Raw genomic sequence first — 19880 nt, 5'->3', positions numbered from 1 at the left:
AAGTGAAGGTGAGCGGCTCAACAAACCCTGTCTTCCCGAAATATTTTTCCACATTTGAAAAAGGTTTTATTGTCAACAGATTTCTCGGTTGGATGTGTGTGTTTGTGTTTTGGGATCAGGGATGGGTCCCATGCATGGAAAAAATTCCTGAATGCGTCCGATATGGATAGGAGAATGAAGTACTTAACCCTCCTTAATATGTACAAGTATACTAAGAATTATTTGTTTATTGTGTTTCTATATATGTGGATTACTGGGACAAATGGGGACAGAATGAAAAAAAAAAACAGTAAGGAAGGAGAACAGAAGGGAACTATAAACCATGCGCGGACCCAGGAATTCTTTCCGAAAAGGGGAGGGGAATCCACACGAACTCCCAACTCAAAAAATGTCTTCCTTTAATTGACTTTTTTTTACCAGCATAAAAAAATCTTTCCAAACCTGAAAACTAAAATTATTTCGTACTGTTGGAAGTCATGTTACTAAGTCAATTTCCTTCAAATATATACTCACTCTGCCATTTGAGGGGTTCATGTTTCCTAGGGGGTCCAATAAGGTCATTTTAGTCAATATCACCAAAGAAATTTAATAACTCTGAAAATCGCGGGGGGGGGGGGGGGTCAGGACTCTGAACCAAGGAGGATGACTTGAATGGGAATTCCTTCTGGAAATAAAAATTCTTTAAATTAACAGAAAATTGTGAGTGGATATTTTAGTCGATTGGTTATAGACATACCCCCGTGCCAAAAAAAAAAAAAAAATGTGGATCCGCTCCTGCATTGCATGTGCAAACAAGTTAAGATACTGTCAGTACTAAGTATTGTTTTGATTTGTTTTTCTCTTCATAACAGTAAAAAACATGTCACGATAATTTATCAATCTTTTCAGTAACAATATAATCTCTATTCCTTACTTTGGAGACATATTAAATGAATTGTTCTTAGTCTATACTTAAAATTCAACAATATATGGATGCACTATGTAAATGATTACAATTCCCCCTGGCACTCAAAAGAACGTTTCTCTGCATTTCGAAAAAGGGTAGGCTCACGAAGTGGGGGGGGGGGAAACCCCAAAGTCAAAAGAAAAAAAACGCCCAAAGATAACTGAAAAAAACTACCGACTCAGCTTCAAGTTATAAACAGTCAACCAATCAATCAATCGGTACATTCACCATTGTTCTATCATCTTGCCTCGTGTATTATAATAAATGCCGCATTGTTAATGCATCTAAAAAATAACAAACTGGAATGGATTTGACGTATTTATGTGATATATAATAGGTAGCTGAAACTCACTTTCATTATATAATTTTGATATAATGAATTTAACGGTTAGCTAGCTGTTTATTGCAAAAATTGCAATACAGAACTAACGAAAATATTATATAAGTTTTATCAGTGAATTCTTTTCATCATTTTCCTCGATCATTACTAAAAAAAAATCCTAAATCGAAAGTTTCGAGAACAAAATCCCAAAATTCCGTAGCTCAAAACTGCCATTTTAATTTATGTGTTAAATTGAAGAGTGAATGATATACTTTCTTTAAATTAATTCTAATTGCATAATTACACCCAATCATCAAGAAACTGTCATGTCTAATCGAACACATGGTGATTCGAACGACGCGAGTAACTAAACAAACAATTCAAGACAATTAAACAGAGTTGTTTGGCAAAGTTTTTCAGGATCGATCAAGGTTTTAGTGAATTCTTCTTGAGAAGTAATCAGTGACTCTCATCGGAGCGTGTCAGCTTTAGATAGAGACAATTGACTCGTGGGTGCCACGCGACCTCTTTATTGGCTATAAATACCTCAGCCATGCGCGGTCAGCGATTCTAAATGAAAAGTAATCACTGACTATCACGACTGAAGATTGAAGTCTTCACGATTTCTGTACAGAAGCTTTCTTCACAGAGCAGTGTTAGGTAAGTAGCTTAATTAATATTATCTCGATACATTTGTATATGGCTGTAATCTGCTGTATCCAGGAAAAGCCCAAGTCTTTTTTTTTTTTTTTTTTTTTTTTTTTTTTTGGTTTAACTTTTTATTTTAATTGTGAATTTACAACAAAAATTAAAAGTTTTTATTCCTTGAAAAGACTACCTTTAATTTTATGGTTAAGTAAATATCTTGAAAAGGAATGTGGTTCCAGAAAACGAAATGTTATACAATTCAATACAGGTTTTTAAAAGTGTTATTCTTGTATCATGTACATATTTGCATGAGAAATATCCAAGACATTAAAAAAATATACACTGGAAATTTATATTTTTTTAAAAACTCATTATACATGTACCAATATTTCAGTAAATCAATATACTTATAATTATATATCTTATTAACACAATCATTTATATGTTTTTACATACTATCTTAATTTAAATTAACTGGGTGTTTTACTAACTAGTATGGAATTTACTTGTATGCTTTCTTGATTAAAAAAAAAGAAAGAAAGGAAAGCTTCCACTATCTACTCTTGCACTGCAGATCTGCAGATCATAATTTTGATTTTCAAGGTCGCTCATCCGTTTATTCTCGACCGCTAGGAAGCTAGTTTCTAATCTCTGGGGAAGGATTTTACAACAGGACCTTACGGTCATAAGACACATTCCTCGAATATCTGTTTTTGCATGTAGGAAGCAATTTCAGTTGGGGGGGGGGGGGGCACAGCCATACATTTTCAGTTGGGGCCACGATATCAACTACCAAAAATTCCTTGACAAGCCAAAAAAAAGTTCATCAGACATTTTTATTGAGGGGGCACAAGCTAGAAGTAGCTAAATTTTCTATAAGTCATTTATTGGCAAAATTATTCGGGGGGCACGCCCCCCCCCCCCGGTTCCTACGGCCATGCCTTTGTAATATACCAAAGATATTTAAAATTATCATCATATTTTGATTTCTAAACTTTTTTCAAAATGTCTGAAAATTATATAGACAAAAAAATAGTGATAGCAGCAAGTGATCTCTATAGTAGGATTATGTAGGAAATGCCATCCGCAGGAATTTTGCACAAATGCCTGGTAATGTACTTCGGTATTTTGTGAGGGAATTCGAACTTCTTAAAGTAGCAATATTTAAATCACAAAATATTGGGAAAAGTTCTATATTTTGATGAACGTGTCGTCCGACCTTAACTTCGTTTGAGGCTTTGATTGCACTAAACCTACAAATGCTCTGAACTGTATAACTCTATACATTTGCTGGAATTGAGATCTCGAGGTCTATATGATACGCAGGTTTTACCAAATTGATTCAGTTAAGAATCAACGTACTTAGCTCAACATATGTGTCATTAGACATGAGATACCGAAAAAATGTTATATTTGTAAGACAGGTTATACATGCTTTGTTTGTTTGTATGTTGTTTAACGTCCCTCTCGAGAATTTTTCACTCATATGGAGACGCCACCACTTGCCGGTGGAGAGCTGCAAATTTTGTCCTATACTCGGCACTTACGGTCATTGAGCAGTGAGGGATCTTTTCGTGCCAGCACCTACTGCGACACGGGACCTCGGTTTATACGGTCTCATCCGAAGGACCGGTCTCCACGTCCCACAGTGTTATTCGAACCCGCGACGTAAGGATCAACTCCTTACTTCGCGACTCTAGAGCAGACGCTCTAACCACTGCGCCACGCGGGCGACTTATACATGCTTTGTATTGCTGAAATACATATTTATCAGTAAGTTTTTCTACAAAGCCATCTTTATTTTTGCACTTTCTTCAAAATCTATACTTTTAAATCATATATATGTAATCCAATGCTAAAAAATGAAATCCCCCAATGCTGTTCTTATAGATTTTCTGGATTTTGATGTGATTGAATTACATTTCAGTGTGATCACGTGATGATAAATGTAGTGTATATTTACAGGAAAAAGGCCCACTTCATATGCATGTTACCTGAAGTATTTTTCAAAGGCGGAACCAGCGCCGGCGCACCGGGCGTGCGCCCCCCCCCCCCCATTTGAATTTTTTGTATGTAGAACTTATATGTCCTTTATCCTAAAATCAAGGGAAAAACACCTTTTATTTGTAAGAATTCGTCAGCTTCCGGGGGCTTCGCCCCGAGACCCCTACCAGGGCTCTGCCCTGGACCCACTTAGGCCTTCAATGCAGCACCCAGACCCCCATGCCTTCTACTCCCCTTCTCCCCGTTATGAAATTCCTGGATCCGCCACTGTTATTCTATACATCCTTAAATCTAGGATACGGATGGTTTTATATAGAAAACTCCGTGATAAATAGGTGTTTTAGTAATAATAATATGCACGTTCAAACATTTCTAAACAAATTCGATATTTTTCCCTTACTCTATATAGAGTGGATAGAAAATTTCTTAATGTTTCTTTTAGGTAATTTTTCGAATTGAGGGTATGCACATGATAATTTATGAGGAAAAAAAGTCGAAATGGTCCTGGGGTCTATATCGTGGGTGGGGTGGCGGTGGGGATCCTGTTCTCAAGCACCTGTGATTAAGACTAGCGGACTTAAATATTATAATTTGACATAATATTTCAATGTAAATGTTACACTTTACTATGTAATGTCTATCCAGTTGTAGTTAGTCGATCAACTAGTGGACATTTAAACTATAAATATTTTGTACACATACTTCCTGCAGATCACAAATACGCCCATCTTTTGATTTGGATGCTGCTCCCCCAACCATTTTTTGTTGCTGTACGGTCCAACATACGCAAATCCCAGCATTTGAAAGAAAAAAATGAATATAAGTTAGAGAAAGACCCCTTCCCTACGAAATAGGATTTTAAAGTTGACAGTTTATGTTTGTTCGTTTGTTATTCTTTGCTTGTCAACTTTTTTCGGAGGTTGCATTCCTCACCAAACTTTGAAGACCTGTTTGACATCATATGCACTTTTTTGTGTAATCATCGATGTCGGAGAACAAAAACTTAAACTCCTCCCCCAAATTTAAATTTAATCTTTTATCAGTCATAAATATTTTGATCTATAGCCTCTTAGACCGCTAATGTGGCTTAATCTTATAGGTACATGTATCATAATTCGAACACACTCATATGAGTATATTTAAATACTTTTCAATGAAGAAATTCTGGTTGTGTTGAGCAGAAATGTTTTGATGATTTTCCTGTAAACAGTTTAAGTATGTACATCTTTTGACTTCTGTATATTGTGGCTCTACAGATCTGGCTTCAGGGCCATAAAACTTAGACAAGCTCACTTTTGATCTCGGTCTCACTTTTCCACTATATATTCTATATATTCCTTTTGTAAAAGTGAGACTAAGATCAAAATTAAGTGAGCTCGTCTAAGTTTTATGGCCTCGGAGCCCGGTCTTATATAGTGAAACTTCCCCAATGGTCAGACTTACCCTGAAAACTGGCTATATAGTGAATCTTTCTCGATCCGGAAGATTGCATGGCTAAATACATGTAGTGAGTTCCTCCTCCATACCCCCCTCCAAAAGGCTGGCAATATAATGAGCCTTCTCTCGGGGAAGTCTCACTATATAGTCCTTCTTCTGGCAGTGGTGGGGAGGAGACCCACTAGCTATATAGCCAGTCTCCCCTCTGTTTTATAACGAGGATTCCCCCTCCAATTTAGTTTCTGAAAAAAGGTTCTTTTTGGTATATTGTATTTATGAAAACAGTTTATTCTTCTGTACTGTCGTTCTTTTAGTTTACAGAGGAGGTCTCGCTGGGGAATAGTCCTAGAAAGGGAATAAAATAACAAGCATTAATTATCGCTTTTTATGCAGTTTATCTTTATTTTAAAATTACGCGCAAAATTAATATGATAGTGTTATGTTTTTCTACAGAATTCAATTTTCTACCGCTGGAATTAACAAAGTTCAATTATTATAAGCACTCTTCCCACCCCACCCCCAGGGGGTGGACTCACTATGGGGAAAGTCTCGTTATATATATATATATATATGACACCGCGGCCCAGACTTAATCTATTTGGGTCCATGATGCATCGTGAACTAATAGTATGTGACGAAACGAAGCCTCACAGATCTAGATTATTTATAGATCAAACTTTTATCTTCTTCAACAATTCCCTCCGAGAAATTCAAGAGTATTCAGTTTAACAAAATGACATCCCCTGCACCTATTTATTTATTTATATATAAAATGCATGTCATCGTTTATAATAGCAATTACACTGTATATGCAAATGACCCATTAGTAGATACTTATATCTTCTTATTGCATGCATTTATTTTCGAATAAAAGATTAAGAAGGAAATTAGGAAACGTAATAAAAAAAAAAAGAGTTTTTAATGGTTAATTCGCACTTATTCGATTTTGAATACTAGTACTAAATAGTAATATTACAAGAAAATTCTTCTTCGAAACATATTATGCTACATATGTTCACATATACAAAAATCTGAAATTCTTTTCTGTTTTCAGATTGTATAATACAACTCAGCTTTCAAATGTATAAAATTGAAACACAAGGTGCTATTGTTCTGTGCCAGTTTTAGTGCAAATTGGACTAAATATGCTAGCCATGCAAACTGTGATGCAGTCGGAGATTACCAAAACACCCGCAAACGTTCCAGTTCCTTTGGCCCTTGAACACATCGACAATTTTTGTCATTCACAAACGGCAGACAAACAAGCTCAGCCTACCAGGATACCGGAAACGGAAGTAAACAATAACAAACCCGACGAGCCTTCAAAAAAGGACTCATTTCTGTACCCTGGGAATTATTTTCCACACATGGGATTATATAGTGCTCAAAACTCTTATAAATGTATACCATTAGACAATGATTCAAATGCCTCAAATACAGTTATAGAACAGAAAACCTGCACACCGTCCATATCTAAAGACTCATTCGAACACGTGCTGAACGTTTTGGCGAGCAAATTCACCGGATATAGCGGGACTTCTTCTCAGCACAAGACAACAGCAGAGAAAGTCACTGTAAATTCTAATTCACTACAACCACCAAGCCACACACATGATGTGATACAACCCTGCAAGAAGAGGCGTCTCTCCGGTACTCAAAATCAAAGGATTGATATAACTCATAATCAGATGGTCCCTGTGGTGAAAAGTGTGCAATCTGATATGACAGACTCTTCTCTGAGTAAAGCATCAGGGCCAGAAACACAACAGAAAACACCCGAAACACCACCAAACCCTGGACAGTTTTATTATAACTCTCCACAGTATTTACCGTTTTACCCCCAACCGATGTGTGGGATATTTGTTCCTGATTCTCAGCAGGTGCCACAAGCAAATGACACAACCCATCTTATCCCTAGTCGTCAGAGTCCGATCATGTCAACGTACCAAACCCCAAAGAGTAGGACAAAGAAAGTCTGTCAAAGACGATTAACTTCGCCAGCAGAATCCGACAAATCATCTGACATATCACGTGACGAAGGTAATTCCTGATATATGCGCGACAATTTCATGCTATGCTAGAAGTTGTTCTTTTTTATCAATGTTCGTCATCCCTTTGTTCACTCGTATAAAATTTTGCTTTCAAGATTGAGATTCTCCGAAAGAAATCTAAATTTTAATTGAAATGCAATCAATTTCAGCATACCATGCGGTGCAAAATTTGGCGGAAATATATTTCTGCCTTTTGACAGTTTTTAAACGACTAATAGTCTTTTTTTTATGAGATCGATCGTTGTTCGTTATCTTCACCTTTTTCATTACACCGAGTGAGAGTTATCTCTCTTATCGGGTATTCAATGAACCTTAACATTTATCTCTTTGGTTGAGTTAGACAACTTTTTTTGATAAACTTTCAGATTCTGAGGCTGACATCTCAGTGGTTGACGCCAGGGGCGATGCCAAAGACAAGAGCATTGCGGGCGATACGTCTAAAGACAGTGACATTTCTATGGTGTCTGTGAAATCTAACAAATCAACTTCTCCTTCTAGCAGTAGCACAGGATCACCGTCAACAGTTAGTCCAGACGAGGTTAGCCGCAAAAAGGCAAGGACCAACTACACACCGCAACAAGTCCAAACCCTGGAAAAGGTAAATATTTCAGAATCCATAATAGTGAACAGGGCCGTAATTTTGTCAACACAATACATGCATATATATATATATATATATATATATATATATATATATATATATATATATATATATATATATATATATATATATATATATATATATATATATATATATAAATGATATTTCTACGTTTTATATTGACTATAGAAAATGAGAGCTTATAAGGTTGTTTCCGCTCGATTAAACGTCTTTCCATTTACATGTCGACGATTTTGTTTAAATTTTTCCTCGATTGTTGAAATTGCTTCCTGTGGGCCTACCAAACACACAGGAAGAAAATGCTCGTTTTGATATCGGAAGTCCTATTTCAAAAAACTCTTTTATTTGTATTTATTGTAACAATTTTAATGTGGACAAGTACACCATCATTTTACTGTCAGTTCTCTACCCCTCCTTATTTGCTGAGGGAGAAGTGGAAGAAGATTTGGAATAATTTTAATCTTTATATTTTAAACAAATACAAAAGTTCTATATGAAAAAGTGTTGAATTTTTAATGGTTTTAGGTCATTGTACTGATCTTTAAATCATATTTTAGGTTTTTCATGAAAACCCATACCCGGATGCTGAAAAAATGGAGGAACTGTCCAAAGAACTTGAAATTCCGGAAAGTAAATTAAAAGTGAGTATTAGTTTTTCTAGAATTTTGAGGATGTATCAAAGAATTAGAATTTTCGAACATGGAAAACATTTTTTTTACTTCGTGCAAGTTTACATAAAGTAAAAATACGTTTAGTTCTTCCTGATAAAATTGACTAAAATTTTACAGAAAAGTGTTCGAATGATGTTATCTTCCTGTTATTTACAGGTTTGGTTTCAAAACAAACGAGCACGTTGGCGCCGGAGAATGAATGACAATGCCCATCAAGTACCCCGCTTGATGGGGCCATCCACAATGATGTCCCCCATGTCACCTTATGGGTTCATAGGTCACATGATGCCTCCTCCAATGTCCCCGGCACAAGTCGTCCCGGGTCACTTTGTTCGCCCTGGTCCATCTTCATCACCACCTTCCACGTCACCGGGCAATAAACAGACGTCACAGGTGACGCCACCCTACCAGTCACGTGGTCACTTTCCGCCATACATACCAATTTATCCATATGGAATGTTCTCGCCATATTACTACAGCTGATCCCGAGTTTTTAGACACTATAGAAAAAGACAAGGTGCTTTTACGTTATAAATGTGTTGATTTGAATATGTGAATAAAATTGAGGCAAACTTTACATATCTTCCATTTATTGTTTGTAAATATGTAAAGATGTAAGATATCGACTCAATCTATTCCAAGCTATTGCTTTGAATATTGTTATTTTATTGTAAATTTTATATACTGTATACATTTTCACTTGATATCTTCATAAATGGGTATATTATATATATTTTTATAACTGATTGTACATATATACAGTGTACATTGTAATAAATGAAACGTGTACATTTTGTGGGAATGGTTGTTTTTCTTTTTCATGATTGTCGTCTTGTGAAGGAACAGTTTTATTTAAAAAAAAAAAATATACGTAAATATTCATAATGCTGGCAATGTTTTAAGTTAAAATTTAATTGTGTTTTCTCCTTATATGTATATTTTTGCCTTACGTAAGATTCTAAGATATCCTTCGTTCTATCAATTTTGTTTATTTACCTTCTTCCTGGCTGCTGATTAGTTGAAAACAAAACATATGTAAATGACAACGGGTAACTAGATATTAAGCAGGGTCATTGCAAGAAATCTATATTATAGTGTCAAATAAAAAAAATTAGAATTTTCCAATTTAAATTTTTATATGCCATTTCACAAATTTAAATTGAAAAATTCTTGAAAAACAAGACGTGTTTGTGAAACACTGATGCCCCCATATGGCAACTTATAGCAAAGATTAAACTTTCTCAACTGCAAATCAAATATGTTGGTACCCAAAGAAAGGTCTTGTCCCGAGGAATATACCTGTGAAATATGAAAGCCCTAGCAGCAGCCATTTAAAAGATATGGAAAAAAAAGTTTTTTAAAAGTAAGTCAAACATCAAGGTCAAAATTAATGGTACCCAAGGAAAGGCCTTCTCACAAGAAATACACATGTGAAATATGAAAACCCTAGCACCAACCGTTCAAAAGATATGGTCAAGGTTAAAGTTTTTCAAAAGTAGGTCAAACCCCAAGGTCAAAAGGTCAAAGTTGTTGGTATCCAAAGTAAGGTCTTGTCACAAGGATTACACATGTGAAGAATGAAAGCCATAGAACCAACTGTTCAAAAGTTATGGCCAAGGTTAAAGTTTTCAAAAAGTAGGTCAAACTCCAAGGTCAAGGTCAAAGGGTCAAAATTGTTTGTATCCAAAGGAAGGTCTTGTCACACATGTGAAGAATGAAAGCCATAGAACCAACTGTTCAAAAGTTATGGCCAAGGTTAAAATTTCAAAAAGTAGGTCAAACTCCAAGGTCAAGGTCAAAGGGTCAAAATTGTTTGTATCCAAAGGAAGGTCTTGTCACAAGGATTACACATATGTATGAAAGCCTTATCACTAACTGTTCAAAAGTTATGACCAAGGTTAATGTTCGTTAAAATTTTGCAAAACTGGGTCAAACTCCAAGGTCAAGGTCAACAGGTCAAATATGGTGGTACCCAAAGAAAGGTCTTGTCAAGGAATAAGGAATACACATGAGAAATATGAAAGCCATAGCTCCAACCAATCAAAAGTTATAGGCAAGGTTAAAGTTTTTGCGGACAAACAGACAAACAAACAGACAGACAGCTAGACGGACGGACAGGGCAAAAACTATACCCCCGACACGAGCAATTAAAAAAATTACACAGTTTTATCAATATAACTGTATTTTTTGTATTAAAAAGTTGATCAATAAATTATCAATTGGATGTAAATAGTTTTATATTTACAGGCAATTTATACATACGTTTATATAAATTATATATATATATATATATATATATATATATATATATATATATATATATATATATATATATATATATATATATATATATATATATAACAGTATTATTTGAAAGTGATGATAAATCAAAGCCTAGCTTGTTCTGATATTTGATCATAAACACAATGTAGCGTCAATTTTGATCTGATCCTCGGAATTGTGTTTAGGTGTTTGATGAAACTAGAAAGTGTGCAATCTATTCACAGGTACCATATATTCCTAAGATAATGCTTCCTTCCGTAGGCATATGCTTTCTGGTGAAATATATATCCATGAATTGAGAAATTTGACAAAAACATACATCGACCCCCTTTCTATCGCTTCTAAAGCATACATACCCGTATGTTGGGATTTATATAAACGGTGCTAAAGAGTTCTGATTTTGTGGAATTTTAATGCAGATAGAGTAATCTGTCCTGTGATATAAAATAAAATAAATTGAAATGTACAGTTTATTATTTCATTTGTGATCAAATCAAGCATTCGTTACATTTTTAAAATATGCCAAGATGAATAGATCGAACACTTCATTTGCAGGTATTTTGCCCACTTAAGTAAACAACGGTGATTTCTGTTCATCAGTACTTCATTGTCTTTGAACATTTTTCCAGTGGTAAATGAAAGGTATCCTATGTAGAAAATATAATAGATAAGCTCAATATTTACACCTTTACACACAGTGATTTAATTTCTCAATGTCCAAAAAATCTTTTCCTCTAGTGTATAGAGGGTCCTTACGGCACACATCAGTTGTTGACTCCCAAAAATGTTTGGGCATCAGGCTAAGCCCAAAAATGCACTTTCCATCAAAAGTCACTGAATATCCACTGTTAAAATTGCTTCAGAATTACCAGAGGAAAAAACAGTTCTTTAGAGCAAATGAAATGGATCCAGTCAGAGGAAAGTATTACATCTTCATTAGTTTTATTCCATATAAATTGAGTTGGTAACTCAATATTACAAGAAACGCTTGTCGTCTTGATTTTATGTTTATTTTTTCTTTCCTTTTTTTTTTTTTTTTTTTTTTTTTTTTTGGTAGATTTCTTATACACTTTTACTTTATGTGAATATGCTGCATCATCATTATATATATTGTTGAGTTCCAATTGAGTTTAAATAAGCACCATCAACCACCAAAAATCCTTGACAATTAAGCAAAAAAAAAAAAAAGGGGGCATCAGACATTATTATTGAGGAGGCACAAGCATATAGCAGCTATGTTTTCTATAGTATTCTGTATATCGGCAAAATTATTGGGGGGGGGGGGCACGGCCCCCTGTGCACCTCCCGGTTCCTACGGCCACGAATTAGACTTGTATTTTCACTCCTCTACTGTACGCTTCATATAATAGAGGAGCGAAAATAAAAGTCTTATTTTAATTAGATTGGAGTTTCATTTGGGCAAAATATATGTCACAGTAATGTGTTTGTATTTAATTTATGCCTCTGAGTTCATTTATCTATGAAAAATCCAAGAGATGATTATTGTCTGTTTATAGGCTAATATAAGTTTTGTGAATAAAATCAGTTAAAAATAATGTTAGATATACTACAGTCAAATCTCGTTATCTCGAACTCATGAGGGCCAAGGAAAAAAACTTGGAGACATTCAAGTATTCGAGATACTGAGAAAAAAATACGTAGAAAAAAAGAAGTCTAATGAGACTTTCAACTCACTTCGAATTCGACATGTCCATGGTATTCGAGATATCGGAGTTCGATTGGTCGAGTTTTGAAAGTATAAATTTTTTTATTGTTTGGAATTTAGTGTTTTAAGCAATATATATGCATTGTTATTACATATAAAATTTTAACTGTTATGTGTTTTATGGGCAACAACAGTAAGAGTAAAATCCAACATGGTAATGACTTCGAGTTCGGCTCTTCTGTTTTCATGGTTTACCTTTCACCAATATGAAAAGCGCTTGTCTAACCTTTCAAGCGTTTGGATGACTACGGCGCAAAAAGCACATTTTATGTAATTCAAGTACAACCATGTTGACCACACTATTGCCGCTGTCCACGGCCCTTCGCCACTTCTCAACAAGACAGGTTGCGTTGAATAACTCTTTGATAACAAAAGTATGTGCCTGTAACGCAATATGCGCGACCAGTTCCTTTTCGACGTCCCGAAATCGTTGTGCCGGGCCTCCGGTTCAGTCGACCGGTGGAAAGAAAGTTTATGTCCGAGATAAACCTGTGATGAACATTGGAACAATTGGACACGTGGATCATGGAAAAACAACCCTCACAGCGGCTATAACCAAGATTCTCTCTCAGAGCAATCAGACTGAAATGAAGACATACGATCAAATCGACTCTACCCCAGAGGAAAAGAAGAGAGGAATCACGATTAACTCGACCATTGTGACCTATGAGACAGAAGCAAGAAAGTATGGGCATATAGACTGTCCTGGACATAAAGATTACATCAAAAACATGATAACAGGTAATGATTGTTTTGGACAAATAAATGCAAGAAATACCATAAATGAATTTGCAATGTTCAGTGATGCAATCTATCCCGAATTTGCTCGATTAACAAGTACATACATTTAGCTATGTAACTAAAATTACCTACCATAGCTTTATTACCTACCTCAGGTAGCTTTATTTAGCTATTTCAAGGCAACTTTTCACAATTTTGCTTTTTATTAAAAAAAAAAAAAACCAAAAATCGCAAGTGAACAGGTGAATGTCTACAAATATTTATTCTAGGTATTATTTAAAAAGCAATCTAAAGCAGAGATAGTTTTAACATTGCTGCATTTGAACACTTGTAAGGAAAAGATGTATTTCCATTATTTGAGTAACTGTGCACCTCTTTGTGTGTGATGAGGCATGGATAAGTATGATTACTTCACATTGTGCTCATGTTAACCAAAACTGGTATTCTTTGTTATTTCACTCAAGAAGTAACTGTTAGGTCACAAATTAACTGTTGTATATAGCTCCACATCTCCAAGAGTGATTTTTTCATGAATTGTTTTCAGATGAGTTCAAAGTTGAAAATTATCGCTGCATCAAAGTGCAATTTTCTGCACTTTTTGGGAAAAATGCTAATTTAAGAAATAAGTTTGATTTAATAGCGAAATAAAGCTACTTCAGGTAGGTAAATAAAGCTATGTAGGTAATTCAAGCTACATAGCTTAATCTAGTGATTGTACCAGACCTGATTAAAGATGACCAAAAAAGTATCCTTATAACTGGTATATATACTTCTGAAACAATACTACTCTTACTACTACATGTATATGTTTATCTGTTTATTAAGTAAATTGAAATTTGCTGTTTTAACCATAGCTGTCTAATCTTTTCTGTCAGAAGAGAAGCAATCTTGCCTGTTCATTAGAACAGGTTTAGCACAATTTCCTGATTTAGCTATATAGCTTGAAATAGCTATATACATGTAGGTTACCATTTATTAAGCTACTCAAAATAGCTTGATAAAAACTTTTGAATAGTGTTTTTCACAAATATGTATTTTTAGAAAAAAAAAGGCAAAAAGTCGCAAGTATGTGACTATGCCTATTTGTACTTTGGACTATTGAAAAAGGAAATAAAAGATAATTTAAACATCACTGCTTTTGAACAATTTCAAGCAAATGATGTATTTCTTTGAGTAACTGTACACTACCTTGCGTGCATTGAGACATGAATACTGTAGATTCCTTATTTTATGCGAGTACTGAATATCATGAAATGGCCCTCTGCCAAAAAAATCGCAAGAAGTGTATTCGCGAGTGGTTGCTTGATCAAGAGTTTTCACATGGATTTCAGCACCATAAAAATTAAAGTGAGTAATTTATTTCGCGAGTGGTTCTTCTCGCGTAATTACATGATAATTAATTCCCTGCTTATATTTAGGAATCTACAGTAAGCATGATTACTTATCTTTGTATTGAATCCAGGGATGGGGTAATGGTAATGTGTAATGGTAATTGACAGTAATTAATTACAAATTTCAATGTAATTGAAAGTAATGTGTAATTGGCCCAATTTTCAATTACATGTAATTGTAATTTAATTAATTACTTTTGAGAAAAGCATGTAATTCACAATTACTTTTCAATTACATTCAATTACACAGGTGTTTAATACTTGAGAAATAGCCCCCCCCCCTTTTTTTTTTCAAATCCCAAACACTTTATTCAAGAAAGGTTAACTGATTTTTAGGACAAAATGTTCCATAATATATTTTTAAAAATATGTATTTTCTTTATTTAGTGAATTGCTGTTTCCTCTTTCAAATGCATTTTCTTCAAAACTTTTTAATATTATTTATCTCCTTGTTTATAAATATATTAAATAAAATTAGTAATAATTTCAATTAAGTTGTTATGAATTGACACTTAAAATATCTAGTCCAATGGCTTCTAATCCTTTGTTTGCCATACCTACAGCTTGTGTAAGAAGTGATTAACAGGTGCTAATTAGTGCCCTAGGGTTATGTACATATTGACACTTAACTTTAACAGAGATTTTACACACATTTTGACCTTACCTATTGGTAGTTTTATACACATACATTGACTATGTCTTCCCACAAATCTTTTTTAAAATATATAATTTGGTGTTATAACACCAATTTTTCTATTTTAATAAAAAATTGTGGGAAGACAGTAGTTTAACACACAATATGTCAAATACTATAACATTTTGAGATGTATAGCTTAGGATGATGAAAAAAGCAAAGGAAACGAGACAAAACGCATCCATTGTTTTGCATAAATATATCAGAAAGCTTAAAAACGGACACATGAATTAATGGAAAACAGCATCCAGGTCCTGTAAAAGGACTGTCTCAGTTGAAAAAATGGCTCTTTTTTTTTCCCAAAATGCAGGTAACAATTCCCAACTGATGACCAAATTCAATCTGTTTATATAAAGAAATAACGTGTTTTGAAATTTTCATCATTTTTAGATATGTATATGGGGAACAAATCTACTATTTAAATCTTTAATCAACTAATAAATATATCAACAACATTTCCCAATTTTGCCACTTTTTCGATTAAGAATTCACAAAAGGGTACAGGACCCTGTACCAAAAAGGGTAATTAAGCCCTGGAACTTGCTATTAGTAAGTATTTATATATTCCTGTCACAAATGCCCCAGTGTAAAATATCTTCATTGTGGCAGAAAAATCTTTAAACCTGATAGATGTAGGTTAGGGGACACAATATTTTAAAATTTCATTGACATCTACACAATGTTTATTTAATGTAAAAAATAGCAACTGAAACTATATGAATATAAATGAACGTTCATGACTATTTATCATTTTTATTTTTATATGTTTTTCTTAATGTAATTTGTAATTTAATTAATTACATTTGCAAAGTAATTGTAATTTAATTAATTACATTTCAAAATCCTTGTAATGGTAATCGTAATTTAATTGAAGGTTTTGGGCAAGTAATTGTAATTTAATTAATTACTTTCCTATGTAATTGACCCCATCCCTGATTGAATTATTATTAAATTATTTTGTTGACCAAAGTTGACCAGCTTTACAGTTTCATTCAAGAAGTAACTGTGTGGTCCTAAATCAATTGCTTTATACATCCCCAAATATTTTCGAACTCTTGAGTGCAAAGAGAAGGCGTGGTTTGATGAAGAAATTTTTCATGCATTGTTTATAGAACGATACAAAGTTAAAAACTATCACTGCTCCAAAGTGCAACTTTTAGACATTAATTGTGAGAAAAATGCACACTTGAGATAAACAGTATGACAATTTTAAAATAGTTAAATCAAACTAGTTTGAATTGCTATTGAAGCTGTATAGCTATTTCAAGTCATATAGCTAAATCAAGAGAATGTGCTGGACCTGTAGAATTTATTTATTTATTCTTATGCACTGAATAGACTACAGTCAAACATTGTTATCTCGAACTCTAAGGGACCAAGAAAAAACTTCAAGATATCTGAGATATCCAGGGTAAAATTCTTAAAGAATAAAGGGTTGGGACTTCCAAATCACTTAGACATATCCATGGTATTCAAGATATCAGTGTTCGAGATAGGGAAGTTCAACTGTGTATAATTTATGTATCTACTCTTGAAAAATACTGATGAACATGAGGATATTCACATATACTGGTATATGTTAAAAATGGATATGTAATTAAACTTTAATATACAATTATAGACTGTTTAGAAGGGAGACATCACAAAGTATCAGGTCTGAGTAGGGTGGCTTGGGCACAGATCATGAGATGTCACCTTGCACACAAGGGAGACATCATGAATTGTCTCCCTACACATGACAACCTATCAGATTGACTGTATTTTTCTGAAGGATAATAATATGTTATTTTGATTATTTTTCTAGGAACAGCACAGATGGATGGCTGTATCTTGGTGGTTGCAGCAACAGATGGTGCCATGCCCCAGACAAGAGAACACATTCTACTAGCCAAACAGATTGGTGTGGAGAAAATGGTGGTCTTTATTAACAAGGCAGATGCCTCAGACGATGAAATGTTAGAGCTGGTGGAAATGGAAGTGAGAGAACTTTTAGCCCAGTATGGCTTTGATGCAGATGATACCCCATTCATTAAAGGCTCTGCCCTGTGTGCTCTGGAGGGCAAAGATCCAGAAATCGGAGAAAAAAAGATAAAGGAACTGCTGGACACTTGTGATGTTTACTTGCCTGTTCCCTTAAGAGATTTAGACAAACCCTTTTTTCTGCCTGTTGAACATGTGATGTCAATCACAGGTCGGGGTACTGTTGTCACTGGGAAAATGCAGACAGGGGTAATAAAGAAAGGTGATGATTGTGAGGTGATTGGATTCAACAAAATCTCCAAAGCTCAAATCATCGGAGTGGAAATGTACCGTCAAATTCTGGAGCAAGCTCAGGCCGGAGACCAAGTGGGATGCTTGGTAAAAGGTGGGAAAAAGGAGGATTTGAAGAGGGGAATCTTTGTAGTCAAACCTGGCTCGTATCCAATTAGTAATCATGCTGAAGCAAAAGTGTTCTTTACCTCCGAAAAAGAGGGTGGTCGCAATAAAGCTTTCATGAAAAACTTTTATGGCAATATGTTTAGTTACACCTGGAACATGAATACTTACTTTGAACTTATTGACAAAGACATGGCAATGCCAGGTGAAGATTGCAAAGTGAATGTGAAGATGCAGAAGAAGATGGGATTAAAAACAGGTCAGAGGTTCACTATCCGGGGCAGTGGTGCAGACGGAAGTGTGACCTTGGGTTACGGTGTGGTCACTGACCTTCTGCCAGATATCAACTTTGAAGACTTGCAGGCAGATCTTTTGGCTGCCAAGAAAGCGAAACGGAAGCAGGAGCAGGCAGCAGGCTAGAATTAATGGAGTCTGAGAGAAAACAGAGTAGAGGAGACTTTGTGTTTTATATTTCACTGTATGAACAGATGTGCAGAAAAGTTTTGACCAACATTGAATGTATCATAACTTGTGTACATTTACATATACTAGATTGTTCATGACTACATGTATGTTTGTTTCTTTTCACGATAAATTATAAAATTAATAAGATATTCTTGACATTTTGTTTTGTAGGGCGGACAAACTATATTGGAGAGGACTATACAAGTTTTCAGAAGCTGTATAATTAACACATTGTCAATAAAGTATGTTCAGAACATTGAAACAGTAATATAGTAGTACATGTATGAAAGTGTAGAAATGATTATTTTTCCTTTTAAGTGCATATTGTCTGTGTACTGAAATGATTTAAGAGTGTATATGTGAATATAGCTGTAGATATTCCTATGCTGTTTATGCCTGTAGCTCAACCAAAGTTAAGAATTATTTGTATGTAATCTTGTATGTAATATGAAGATATGGAACAGTAATCAAGCTCAAAAGTCCATTGGAACGATTCAAATTTGGAGCAGAGCAAACATGAGCCTCTAAAAACATCAGAGGTGGGATCAGGTGCCATGGAGGAGTAAACATCCCCCAATGACTGGGCACACCCGTCATGTGCTCCTTGTCATGATCTGGCATACGGAAAAATCTGTAGACAATTCAGTGTGAAAATAATGACCTAACAATTTGTATGAAAAACGTCAGCCAACATTGGACTTAATGATAGATTGTATTTGCTAACATGGTCTTTGTATTGACCATAGAATTTGCCTAATGTTAACTTTAAAGGTGCTTCGACACAGATTTGAACTTAATATTTTCTCAAATTTTCTGTATAATATCACGACTTATATATTGCAATAGCATTTCACACGAAAATATAATTAAAAACTTATTTCATCTGGAAATTATTGGAACTACGAATTTCGGGATGCGTTTGATTAACACATCTTTGCACTTGCACAATTTTAACTTTATCCTTAATATTGAAGAAAGGAAGCGAATTTGTTATGTATTAATGAAAAATATTACATCTATAATCCAGAAAATTCAGAGTAGAAATGTTCGAAAGCAAAACCAACTCACCAGTATTGTCAGTCCATACTCTGTGATGTGTACAGAGTTTAACAAATTGAACACACCCGTGAAACGTACTGTTTTTGTCAACAGGACACGAGCTCTGTTATTGTTAATGTTTACGATTCACCGGTGTGTTCAATTGTTAAACTCTGCACACACCACTGAGCACGGACTTACAATACTGTGAGTGGGTTTTGCTTTCGAACATTTCTACTCTGAATTTTCTGGGTTAAAGTTTAAATATTTTTCATTAATACACAATAAAATTGCCACTTTTCTTAAGTATTAAGAATAAAATTAAAATATGTGAAAGCGCAAGGGTGTGTCAATCCAACGCGTCCAGAAATTTGAAGTTTTAATAACTTCGAGATGAAATAAGATTTTTATTATATTTTAATATGAAATGCTATAGCAACATTTAAGTCATGAAATTATACAGAA

At 34.5% G+C, this 19880-nt stretch overlaps 2 protein-coding genes across 2 annotated transcripts; both read left to right on the top strand.

Annotated features, from left to right (window-relative positions):
• The first annotated feature begins 6450 nt into the window (after nt 1-6450).
• LOC133187720 (homeobox protein Hox-A3-like) lies at nt 6451-9285 on the top strand. The gene is made up of 4 exons (XM_061323120.1): nt 6451-7397; nt 7774-8006; nt 8588-8671; nt 8858-9285. Exons 1-4 carry the CDS (start codon nt 6503-6505, stop codon nt 9182-9184), a joined length of 1539 nt encoding a protein of 512 aa, XP_061179104.1. The 5' UTR covers nt 6451-6502; the 3' UTR covers nt 9185-9285.
• A 3645-nt stretch (nt 9286-12930) lies between these two features.
• LOC133187395 (elongation factor Tu, mitochondrial-like) lies at nt 12931-18761 on the top strand. The gene is made up of 2 exons (XM_061322750.1): nt 12931-13451; nt 17341-18761. The coding sequence occupies exons 1-2, from the start codon at nt 12998-13000 to the stop codon at nt 18330-18332; spliced, it is 1446 nt and encodes a 481-aa protein (XP_061178734.1). The 5' UTR covers nt 12931-12997; the 3' UTR covers nt 18333-18761.
• The last annotated feature ends 1119 nt before the right edge of the window (nt 18762-19880 follow it).

This window comes from Saccostrea echinata, unplaced genomic scaffold, assembly GCF_033153115.1.
Source record: "Saccostrea echinata isolate AGI-Se365-2 ecotype Australia unplaced genomic scaffold, CSIRO_AGI_Sech_v1 ptg000015l, whole genome shotgun sequence".
NCBI classification, from domain to species: Eukaryota; Metazoa; Mollusca; class Bivalvia; order Ostreida; family Ostreidae; genus Saccostrea; species Saccostrea echinata.
The sequence above is the reverse complement of the archived record's forward strand: the minus strand, read 5'-3'. Positions and strand labels throughout refer to the sequence as shown.

What these genes read in the sequence shown, in the direction of transcription:
- LOC133187720 (XM_061323120.1), top strand. Translation starts at nt 6,503, where the DNA reads ATGCTAGCCATGCAAACTGTGATGCAGTCGGAGATTACCAAAACACCC. An exon ending in TGACATATCACGTGACGAAG is followed by an intron (nt 7,398 to 7,773) that starts GTAATTCCTGAT and finishes ATAAACTTTCAG; the next exon opens with ATTCTGAGGCTGACATCTCA. An exon ending in TTCCGGAAAGTAAATTAAAA is followed by an intron (nt 8,672 to 8,857) that starts GTGAGTATTAGT and finishes TGTTATTTACAG; the next exon opens with GTTTGGTTTCAAAACAAACG.
- LOC133187395 (XM_061322750.1), top strand. Translation starts at nt 12,998, where the DNA reads ATGTTGACCACACTATTGCCGCTGTCCACGGCCCTTCGCCACTTCTCA. An exon ending in CATCAAAAACATGATAACAG is followed by an intron (nt 13,452 to 17,340) that starts GTAATGATTGTT and finishes TTATTTTTCTAG; the next exon opens with GAACAGCACAGATGGATGGC.